The following is a 12,787-nucleotide window of genomic DNA, read 5'->3' as shown; positions in this document are numbered from 1 at the left end:
GGGCGGGAAATGGGTGCTGGGTGCTGCTATCTCTGACAATGGTGTGCTAACGCATATTCCCATTATTGGGCCATACAATGTCTTGTCACTTGTCACCTTTTTAGACACTCTCTACAGGGATCTCATCCCTGAACAAGAGAGGGGTCAGATTGGAGATGACCTGCCAAAGTACGTGATAGTTTGGGACAATGTCAGTTTCCATCGCTCCAACATCATCAGGCAATGGTTTGCAGCTCACAACAGGATGCTGATGGAGTTCCTCTCACCCTACTCTCCATTCCTTAACCCCATTGAGGAATTTTTCTCAGCATGGAGATGGAAAGTATATGATCGCCAGCCACATACAGTACTCAGATGACCCTTCTGGCTGCCATGGATGCAGCGTGTGATGACATCACAGCAGATGCCTGCAGAGGCTGGATAAGACACTCTAAAAGATTCTTTCCACGCTGCATCGCAAGAGAAGATATTCGTTGTGATGTGGATGAGAATTTGCGGCCCAACAGATCGGAACGTCAGGAGGTGTAGGAAGACTGCACTGTAATTCCTACAGCACTGCATGTACAGTTTTCCCTAAGGAGATTGTCCTATGTTCACATTTCTACTTTTGTTTTTTTTTCTTTGTGCTATGCAGTGCTGTCTTTTCCTTTCTGTTTTCGCAATGACATGGTCTGTCAACAAATTACAGTACAAACAGTAAAAGCATAAATGTGAGACTCTTGTCCAGTCTCTTGCAATCAAACTCCCACATACACTAAGGTGTAACCTACAATTTACAATAATTGTCATCAAAACTGTAGCCATAGTTTACATCAGAACATCCCTCCAGAGTACACTGTTATATTGACAACATGACTAAGCAATTTGACTGTCTTATCGGTACACAATGACTTGTCATTCTGATGGCACTGACATGTTCATTGACACATATTTATTTTTGAGAGCTGAACTAATGATTTTGAGCAAGAGACTGGCTTTTGCAGGTAATCCATGGTGTTTTGCTATTTGTACGAGTTGTTTTGAGAAATGCACTTACTGTTTTGCAAATGTCAAGGATGATTCGAGAAATGTACCAAAGTGACTGAGAAAAACTGTAACTATTTAATAATTATTATTAATTATTTACATAACTGTTATTTAAATATGTATTTAGTGATTTAATTTTGAGTAAATTGGCCCTCTATAGAAACCAGCTCAATACTTCAAATAAACAAAAATAAGCAAAAAGCACCTTTCTCCATTGACAGCCATTCATATCTAACTTGCCATAGAGCTAGAACTATTATTATAGCTGTAGGTGCATGCTTGTCCATTTTACGATCTTGGTCCTGTCACGTTGTTTGTACTTGAATAGATTGATAATAATACACAATGTCCATACTTTAAAAAATAAACTTGGATATTCCAATCCATTTATTGTCTCCTTGATTCAAAATTGCAAACAGCAACAAACCATAAAGAAGTAAAAGTGTCTAATTACTCAAGTCCATCACGACGCGTCAGCACCAAGATCCTAAAATGGACAATCATGTACTTACAACTTAAAGTCAAAAAGTTTGTTTGACCTTCATGACCAGCATTTACGTTGCGTCTCGTCTTCGTCACGTGATAAAGGTTCGTTGATGATGATATTTAGTCATAATTTTCGTTGACGAAAGCAACACTACCTTCTTCATGCACACCCACTATGCCGATTCAACAACCTAAATTTGCAGCCTCTAGTGGCTTGAAAGAAAACATCTATCTATAGAAAATACAATGAACGAACGACAGATAGATAGATAGATAGAACAATAGATAGATAGATAGATAGACATACATTTGAAGTTTCAGCTAGTTGCCAAAGCAACATTTCTGATTTTCATTTAGTTTAACAATGTACTAAAATAACTAAAACTTAAATAAAAATGAATAAAACTATATAGAAATGGTAAAAAAAAAAAATAACTACACACAACAAAATTACTAAAACTTTAACAAAAATTAGGATAAAAATGGAAAACACAAAAATAATGAAAAACTATAGTAGCATCTCAATTGACCCTTCGCAAAGACCCGCCCCCTTAGTTACTGTTGCTATGTCCGACAAGCCAAGGGTCTCTCACGGCACACATCATGCTCTCACACAGTGAAAAATACACCGCGGAGCAAAGAGGAAACCGACAGAGAAGACAGAGCAGGTTACCTTTGGTATGAAACAAGAAATTCAAACAATAAATACCAATTTGTTGCTCTTTAATGTGTCGCGACAGATCCTCTTTACTAGTTACAGCACGAAATCGACATCAGGAGGTATCTTATCTCAACCGCGGAAAGACGTCAATACACACCGTTTTTTAAGTTCAACTCCACTGAAGTTAATCTACTCTCCTGTCTGTTTTTTTTGTCGGACAAAATGGCAGATTCAGCATTATGATTGGTCAGATCGCCGAAGGGTCAATTGTACTGAAATAACACTGAATTGCCCTAATCCAAGAAGTGTGCACTTACTCGTCTGACACACTACTCCGTTCTCAGGTTCATCCGTGCAGCTGACGTTTTCCCACTTCCCTGTGTTGGAGTGAAGAACGACACACGTGTCCAAGAGAGGCAGACCAGTGTCATCAGAGCCGCCGTCCTCCCAGTTACTATAGCGCAACACGCTGTTATCGTCATGCCACTTGAAGACATCTTCTGCAAGACACATAGAGAGAGATATGCTTGTAATGAGACATATTTCACAGAAATTCTCAGTGAAAACAAATGATGCACTCTACAATAAGGATCGGTTCAGGGTGGTTCAGATTTGTACTTTCCTTGCTATCATTTTCACTGTGAAACATGTTTCACAAGTTCACCTGCACATATAATCCTTCAATATAATGAAGGTATAAACGCATAAAGCCCACTTGGACAGCTTAATAATGAAGTAGCCTAAGTAATAAAGTAAAAGAAACTGGATTGCCAGTAGTGATGTAAGCAGCTGTTTATATATTAGTTGTTATGCGTTATGATTGACAGGATTAGCTCCTCCCAATCCTTCATTTAAAACTCAATGGCAAAAATGTTTTTCATAAAAAATAATATATTATTTTTTCAAATATAATAATAATTAAATACAAATATAATTTAATATATTATATATTTTTTCAAATATAATAGTTTATAAAAAGAATATAATAAAAACTATATATATATATATATATTCCCCACACAACACAAAATTTTCTTTACCAAAAAACAATTTGATTAATTGTTTTGATTAAATATCAAAACAATTAATTTTAAATAATTAGATTAATTCACACGTTTGCTGTTAAACAATGACATAAAGTGACTTGTTTATCTTTTTCAACCTATTCTAACCGAAGCGTCCAAGACTATGACAACTTATTCTTGCACTTGCAACAAAACCTCATCTGAACAACATTAGCATGAAAACACATGTAAACACCTGATGCAGCACTGGCCTGAATCTCTGTCACATCAGGCCATTCTTACTGAGCCATGAACACATGATCAAAGTTCACTTTGTCCTCTGGTTCATTGTTCAATAACTAAGTGAAGTCTTTCATCGTGAAGCCTAAACAGACTGATGTAAACATGTGGCGTCTGGAATATGTTTCTATAGTTTTCACTTGAAAGCATCTGGGCTCTGGGTGTGGATGATGTATTCTTTGAATCCACAAACCACCCGATCAGCCCCTAAAATAACAGGATTTCCTTGTGTTGTGAGACGACACGTGTGAAAATCGCACTAGAGGAAGACGGCTCGGAAAGTTGATGGGTGTTTACATGTACATTATGTATGGACTACTGATATAACCTGAAGATACAGAGCAACGTTAAAGGGCCAGTTCAAAGACTTTGTCATCATTTACTCACCATTTAAACCGGTCAATGTTGTCAAACCTACACAGCGTGTCAAAAAGCACCATTTGAATTAGGGCTGGGCGATAATTCGATAACGATAATTCTCGCGGTATAATTTTCCTCGATAAAACGATATGAAGAGTTCGATAAATGCTCGATATAATGTTTATGCGCCAAAAGCGGAACGAAACAGCGCGACTCATTTAAGTCTCACAAGAGCAGATGCGTTTACTCGGTCACGCGACACTAAACAGCGCTGTGAGATCCAGTGTGAAGTGCTTGAATTCAGCGATGAACTCAAATGACTCTGTGATTTAAACTAGTTTAGAGCCAAACAGGAGAAACACTGTGTGCAACGAGACGGTCAGAAGGCTTTTCAATCTACACATCGCCATCATTTACCATGGATTTTCTGCAGTAACACTCACTGCACCATGGTATTGTGGAAGAAATGTGGCATATTCACATTGAATTTTATTACAGGAGCAGTGGTATATAACTGTAGTATGTATTTGTGATTAAGCTATAGCATGTGTGCATTTATAGTGTTTTTAGACTATTGTTTTTCATAGAAATAAGCTACCTAAAAACCATATAGTTCTATTTTTACCATGGTATTGAGGTTCTATATGTGTGGTTTCAACTGTGTTTATCATGATTTAAATGTATGCTACTATGGGAGACCAATGCTTAATAAAAAAAATAAAAAAAACTTGGTCAGAATAAATTTAACCATATAAAACTGAGATTTCTACAATTTTTACAGATGTTACTGATTTTGATAATGAACAAAAATTTACCTCCGCATCCTAACTCAAGCTACTATCAAATGTGCATTTCTAAGAGACAAAAAAGTGATATTATTATTAATATTATCAGGCAACCCAAACCTGTTTCTTGATTTGAAACAATATCACTCATTAGAACATGCAGAAACTAATAAATACATTTTTCTATTTAGATATTTATTTTGTTAAATCATTATAATGAGCCTAAATTAATGGTCTGGTTTCTACAACTTTCACTTTGGAGCAAAAATCTGGCTTTAAACTTGTGTGATTTAAACTAGTTTAAAGCCAAACAGGAGAAACACTGTGTGCAACGAGACAGTCAGAAGGCTTTTCAATCTACACATCGCCATAATTTACCATGGATTTACTGTAGTAACACTCACTGCACCATGGTATTGTGGCAGAAATATGGGATATTCACACTGTATTTTATTAAAGGAGTAATGGTATATAACTGTAGTATGTATTTGTGATTAAGCTATAGCATGTGTGCATTTATAGTGTTTTTAGACTATTGTTTTTCATAGAAATAAGCTACCTAAAAACCATATAGTTCTATTTTTACCATGGTATTGAGGTTCTATATGTGTGGTTTCAACTGTGTTTATCATGATTTAAATGTATGCTACTATGGGAGACCAATGCTTAATAAAAAAAAATAAAAAAAAACTTGGGCAGAATAAATTTAACCATATAAAACGGAGATTGCTACAATTTGTACAGATGTTACTGATTTTGATAATGAACAAAAATGTATCTCTGCATCCTAACTCAAGCTACTATCAAATGTGCATTTCTAAGAGACAAAAAGTGATATAATTATTATTAATATTATCAGGCAACCCAAACCTGTTTCTTGATTTGAAACAATATCACTCATTAGAACATGCAGAAACTAAGAAATTAAATTTTCTATTTAGATATTTATTTTGTTAAATCATTATAATGAGCCCAAATTAATGGTCTGGTTTCTACAACTTTCACTTTGGAGCAAAAATCTGGCTTTAAACTTGAAAGAAATAAAAATTTGAGATTTATCGTGATAATTATCGATATCGACTGATTATCGTGATATTTTTTTTGGCCATATCGCCCAGCCCTAATTTGAATTGAGAATAAGTACAGAAGAACAGCTTGAACATTCTTCCTTAAATTTCATTTCGCGCTTCATGTACAAAAGAAGAGCTCAGAATAACATGAGTGTGAGAAACCGGTGCTAAAATATTTATTTTTGCATAAACTAACCCTTTACACCTTAAAGTACGTATGATTCACTCAATTAGAAGTCATACAAAGTGTCAGCAACACCAGACATGCTCAAAAATAACTAAACAGACTGGTGAAGATTTTCCAAAGCACTTCTCCTTTAACAGGCTCGACTAAAAGCACTGACTAGGCAACAGTCTGGTAAACAACTCTTTGCCAAGGCCTCTGGTCTGAACAGATTAGTCAAGTTCAGCTGCAGTCCATGTAGAGAAGCTGGACCACGTCCAATAATCTGCTTAAACATGTACGGCATAGTTTTTTTTTTGTCTTTAAGGGGGAAAAATCTTATTTTCAGAACATTTTACTATTTGATTCAATGCACAAGTTATATTTTACTTCATAAAATAGAACTTGCACAATGAATTAAATAGTTAAAAATAATTGAAATTCCTTTAAAATTCAATTAAATAGGATTTGCATAGCGAAGAACAAAAAAGCGATATTGTAGACAATTTTTTTTTTATATAATTCTTTAGAAAAACTTTTTTTAATTCTGAAATTTACTCATTATAATTCCTAATTAATACATTTTTTTTCTATCATTTCACACCAAAATTTTACTTCCTTGGTAAAAACAATACTTTAAAATCAACATAAAATTATATTCACAACCCATATTACTTTTCTGTAATCTGACGCATCTCTGAATGCAAACAGGATATTCAATAAGAAAAAAGAATCTAAGACTTGAATTTATTCAGGAAATTGATTGGCTCTTTAAAAGTGGGTGTTACTTTCCAGAATGAAAGGGAGGGGTTTAAAGTAAAAGGAATTTGTGATGCCCGCCAAAATGGAAAGCTCTTTCAGAGGTGGAGCAAGTTAGTACTGTACAATTTGCTAAAAGATTACGAAAGCAAATATTTTTGTGCACTGATGAAATGTTTACAGTAAGATACCGCATTAGAAAAGCAAATATGTTAAATTCTGAAGTTTAAAGACCTACAACTAGGTTTTGAGACACAGGAGTGTTTTCGGATGAAGATCAAACTTACCATCGCTGTCGTAGTACATTCCAAGCCAGACGCTCATTTTGCCTTTCCATACAAAAGGGCTGTACTTAATGATGAAGTTATTCTCCTCGGCACTTTTTACTGTCAAGAGATCTAAAAATACAATAGGGAAGGTTAAACTGTACCATATAGTGCATAAAAACAATAACAAAAACAATAGATATTTTAGTGTGTTACAGTTTGCAAATTGTAAAGAATTAACCACCATATCCTCTGCACATGTCTTTCGCATCTTGAAGGGAGTAGCTTTTGGCGATGTCCTCCTCTCCATGGACGAAGTGATAGCAGTTGAGGCCGAACGGCAACCACGTGCGTCCATCTGCAGGGCAGTCTGTCCGGAAAGAACTTTTAAAATCTCAACAAGAGTGCTAAGGCAACAAGTGGTATAAGCTCTCTCTTCCATGCTAATTTGAGGTTTTGTTTTAACCAGCCATCAAGCGACAGAACATTTTGATGACATTTTTATTTATATTCTTTCAAGTCTTGCTAAACAGTCCTGCCCACAGATAAATATCATTGGTTCAAAATCACCAAACATCATATAAGTCATGGACTGGCTGTGATTGTGTTGTCATGCAGCATTTGATTTCAGCGAGGGCAGATTTTTTTCCCTCCCAAAGGAATACATAAGAAGACATTTTGAACTTAAACAGCAGTTCATGGTGTCATTTGTCAAACTCGAAAAGACATAAAAACCTCAGAAAAGTGCCACAAAAGCATAATAAAGGTAGTGGCTTTTGCACTATTTCTGAAACAAGAAAAATAGCTTTCATATCTCTCAAATCAAATTTAGCACCATGCAATAGGTCTGAATCACATTTGGTAACAAGAAATGCAAGAACTAATGATGTTTGGATAATGTCATGAACAGTGTTGGCGGTAACGCATTACAAGTAACGGTAGTTAAGTAATCAGATTACTTTTTTCAAGTAACCAGTAAAGTAACGCATTACTTTCTAATTTAAAAGAAAATATCTGAGTTACTTTTTCCAAGTAAGTAATGCCAGTTGCTTTGTTTTCCCATGTATTGACTGACTCTCCTGTCCTCATGTTGAGAGAAACCAGCAGTGAGGCGTTGTGTGCGCTGTGTGAACATGATGCTTACTGTACTTCTAGATTCAATGTATTTACTCATCTCACTCGCACAAAAACAGATTCAGTATTTCCTCAAATGGATAAAAACATTGAAATGCAAACTCAGAATATAAAGCAAACCTGCGATAAGTAAATATGTTTAACACAAATATCCTTTATTTATTTTTAATCTCATTTTATTAACCAGCGTCTTTGCTGCTGACCTTCGATTATCCAATACAACATACTAATAAGCAAAAGATGACTTTAGATACACATAACATTTGTGTTCTTTCTTTTTTGCTTTTATTGCTGAAGAGTGTTGAACTTTCTACTCCATTCTAACCCTCTACTGTACAGATGTGAATTTACATTTCCTTCAGCCTGAGGCTTATTCATTTCACTTTTGGTGTGAAAGGGCTTTTACATTTGCCAAAAATAGAACTTTTTATATTAAAAATCAAACAAGCAAGCCCAGCCCAGATGAGAAAAAGTAATGCAGAAGTAACATAATGTATTACTTTCCATAAAAAGTAACTAAGTAACGCAATTAGCTACTTTTTTTGAGGGAGTAACGCAATTTTGTTATGTATTTAAAAGTAACTTCCCCAACACTGCTCATTAACGTCTAAAGTTATCATATGGCTTCAGAAGATTTGTAATATAGCGCAAACGTCGTATAGCACCATACAGGTGTGTGCATAAGTACATTTATGTAAATAATGACAGAATTTTCATTTTTATATAACTATAAAAAGATTTAAAGATTGCAGTCTATTACTTTAAAAATAAAGACTTAATTTCAATTATGTTTGCATGCATGAAAATCATAATTTCTCGAAACCCCGATATCTCTTTCTTGATAGCTCTTTAAGAAATCCATTACGGTTTTACAGTATTGATAACTGTAATTATGGTATTACCAAAACAACATATCGCATATGTGGAGCTTCCTCTTTCATTGAATAGTTCCCCCCAGTCTTATTAAGTTAGTAGTCAAAGCTCGTGATGCAGAGCTACTGACATGAAGACAAGTTAATTGACATTCAGTTTCAGAACCTTTAAATAGAATTCAAAATAACAATCTGTAAGTGTTTCTCGTGGCGAGAAGAGTGGAGATCTCAGATGAACTCGAGTACGCACTGAAGTTCACTGTTGTTTGAGTCGCCAGAAAACAAACCAAGCAGTCACGAGCGTTGCGTTAAACGCTCAACAGATCTAACACTCACTAAAGCAAACCACTCACCGGCAGTGTCCTCTCCTTGCGCGAAACGGCACGTTGGAATGAGAAAAACGATGTAAAACAGCGTGAAAAGACGAGAACTGGTGTCCATGTTTTCAACACAGTGCAGATATCACGGCTGCGCGCTGAACGCGTCACACACACACACACACACACACACACACACACACACACATATAATTAATATATATATAAATTAACTTAAACTTGGATTAACATGCTGTAGAAGTAATGTTAGTTTATATTTACTAGTTAAAAATGTTAACAAATGAGACCTTGTTGTACAGTGTTACGTATATTTGTATATATCTCAAGATTTTGAGATATAACAAAAAAAAACATTTCTAATGTAACATTTCTATAAAATAAGTCAAGTACACACACACACGCACGCACGCACGCACGCACGCACGCACGCACACACACACACACACACAATGTCAACAATACACATTTATTTTCATGATTACTACAATTTGGCGACACTTTCAAAGTAAATAAACCACGTACAGTACAGAAATAGAAAATATAGAAGATAAACAGGGAGGAGTAAATAAAATAACTAAAAAAAGAGAAAATGTAAAGTAGAAACATAGTCATTAGAAACTGAATGGCTAAATAAATAAATAATAAAGTATTTTTATAATATCTTGCTCATTACATGAGTAATGAAAAAACAATATGAAATTATCAATACTGCTGAAAAAAAAAAAAACAATAGAAACCATTACAGGATTTAATTTAATAATTTGTGCATTTAGCAGACACTTTTATCCAAAGCAACTTACAGTGCATTCAGGCCATACATTTTTTACCAGTATGTGTGTTCCCTGGGAATTGAGCCCACGACCTTTTGCACTGCTAACACAACGCTCTACCACTGAGCCACAGGAACTAATTTGTAGTGGTTTTACTGGTTATAATGGGAATTATACTGGTATTAATGGAAACTGCATAGTGCCTTTTGGTCTCTACTGGAAATTGGTCGCCTTCTATTGGTGGCTTGTTAAAACCACTGAATCCTAATGGAATATGTCAAAAAACACACCACAGGAAGCCATTTTTAATGGTTTTAATGGTTAAAAGTTGATGGTTTATAATGTTTGTAATGGTATTTGTAGTGGAAACCATTAGAATTTCTGTGATTGGTTTATATTGTTTTTTACTTAAACCAGCCTAAACTGGTGTGCTAGTCTTAGCTGGTTTAAGCTGGTTTGATGATCTCTATGATGATCCATGCTGGTCTTTGGCTGTTCTAGCTGGTCTCCCAGGTGAAAACCCCTCTAAAACCAGCTAACCAACCAGCCTGAGCAAAGCGGCCTGCTTGTTTTAGGTTATATGATGTGTTGTTTGTTTTGTGATGCTTTCTGCACGTAATCTGAGACTTTGTACATTATTAAGTCTTATTGCTGCATATTAAAGCACAGACAGATGATTGATGACCTTTTAAATGTTATTTTGGCACTGTTAACTAATTTAAAGGCTCTCCAGCCGTCAAATCCCACCGGAATGTGTACGTGAGTGCTGACCTGTGTCTACAACAGTAATCTGTAACACAAGAGCTCGCACGGATAAAACAACCTGACTGACCTCAGAGTCAGAGAGAGATGAGACTCCTATTGTTTGTTTGCTTATCATTTTTAAAAGTACTTTGATAGGTTTAAAAATGCAGAACAACAAATACAAGTCTTAAATAAATTAATAAACACATACAATATAAACTAGAAGAAAAGTTTATTATTCTACTTAATCAAAAGGACATACAAATAAAAATAGTTTCCTCAGTGTTTTCCATTTTGAATTAAAATATATAAAATGAAATTAAAATGGGTAATGCATTATAATTATAACATAATACATTATACATTTATTCAAGTAAAATGTACATTACAACCCACCTCAGTTTTGGGGTCAATATAGTTTACTTGACACTAATTTACACAGTTTAGGGACAAGCTTTAATTTGAAGCAGACATGGAAATATTATGGATATTATTTATCAAATCTGAAACACATAGTGCAAAAATAAACAGTTACAGCTGTTTAAACAAACTTAAAGAATCTCTTGCTCACCAAACATCTTTAGAATAATAACAGGAAAAAAATTTATGTGCGATCATTGCCAGCTCAACATTATTAAAAGAACATTGTGCTGAGAGCTTCTTCTTCATATTTTTTTTAAAGAAAGGGTTTGAAGGAATAACCTTTAGAAATAAGTCTTTAAAAATCTGCTGATATTAGAGCATTTATAAAAGCAAATGAAAATAATGTTTTTATTTTAAAAGTGTCTTCAGATCAGATTAGTATAATTAATTATACTATTATAATTTCTTATATTTTGAATTATATATATATAATTTGAAATCTGTGGATCTCAAATGCGTCCTGTAGATGGCGCTGTTTCTTCCCCTTCATTTTATTTATTTAAAATAAGGTCTTTTTTTTAACAGTAGGCTAATAACCTCAGATCACACACACACACACACACACAAATCTGTGGATCTCAAGTGCGTCCTGTAGATGGCGCTCTCGCTGCATGGATTGACGTACAGTAGTGCTCCTCAAACTTGTCCATCACTGCACAGTTTGAATGCTCCTCATCAAACACACCTGATTCAACTCTTATTCATCAGATTATTAGTAGAGACTGCAAGATGAACTGGGTGTTTTTCATAACCCTCGAAGCATAAATGGACCGTGTTTGATTCATTATTTACCATCAAGAGTGAGACTTACAAAGCAAAGTTCACATTATTCTGTGTCATTCTGCATTAAAGATAGCCTACTTGCAGTGCTTGTTCTGCTGGAATCTGATAGCAGAAGAATCTGCATTGCACTCCTATTTGCTCTTTTTATTCTCCAGTTTTTCAGGATGCAGCACTGCATTGTGGAGGCGCTTACAGTATCAGTTACAAAAGTAAAGTTCATCAACATGGACCTACATAGCAGGTTCAGCTGAAATCTGAAGATTTTGCACTACAAATAACTGTGCACTTTGACGCTTTGAGGAGATTTAGGCCTTGTGAGTTGGTTGCTAGGGTGTTCTGGCTTGTTGCTAGGGCAAATTTTTTTTTAAATGAACAAAAATAATTACAAATGACAAAATAAAAGCTAATAAAAGCGAACACAAAATATTAATAAATACTATAAATATATAAATATTACTAAATATATACATATTACTAAATATTATGTAGATAGTAATGAGTAATTAATATATAAATGTTACTACACACACACACATACACACACTCACACAAACACACCTCCTCTCATTGTGTGAGTTTTCCCACTGATTCAAACAAAAGTCTCCACACACTTTTTTTTTTCTGCCCGCAACACAAGAATCGGATCCAGAGAAGATGCTGTGTCAGTTTGTCACTCCAGACATTCACAAACCACGCCAGACCGCCTGAAACCCTCACACACACACACACACACACACACATAACACTAAAAACCACCTTCAACAGTTATTCATGATGTACAGCATAAGAACATCACAACACAAACACATGAATTGACACGACACGTCATATGACGAATGAAGA

General features: G+C 34.9%; 1 protein-coding gene across 1 annotated transcript in view; it reads right to left on the bottom strand.

Annotated features, from left to right (window-relative positions):
* The window catches only part of LOC107675138 (CD302 antigen-like), a 14,206-nt gene extending 4,821 nt beyond the window's left edge, over window positions 1–9,385 (bottom strand). Inside the window, exons 1-4 of the mRNA XM_016469377.1 lie at window positions 9,240–9,385; window positions 7,125–7,250; window positions 6,902–7,012; window positions 2,491–2,673 (exon numbers count right to left, since the gene is read on the bottom strand). Coding sequence (XP_016324863.1) covers window positions 2,491–2,673; window positions 6,902–7,012; window positions 7,125–7,250; window positions 9,240–9,327 — 508 coding nt within the window. The 5' untranslated portion in view covers window positions 9,328–9,385. The remainder of the gene's footprint in view (window positions 1–2,490; window positions 2,674–6,901; window positions 7,013–7,124; window positions 7,251–9,239) is intronic.
* Window positions 9,386–12,787: the final 3,402 nt, after the last annotated feature.

Source organism: Sinocyclocheilus anshuiensis, unplaced genomic scaffold, assembly GCF_001515605.1.
Source record: "Sinocyclocheilus anshuiensis isolate Anshui unplaced genomic scaffold, SAMN03320099.WGS_v1.1 scaffold1005, whole genome shotgun sequence".
Taxonomy (NCBI): Eukaryota; Metazoa; Chordata; class Actinopteri; order Cypriniformes; family Cyprinidae; genus Sinocyclocheilus; species Sinocyclocheilus anshuiensis.
Note: the sequence above shows the minus strand (reverse complement) of the source record. Positions and strands in the feature narration are given on the sequence as shown.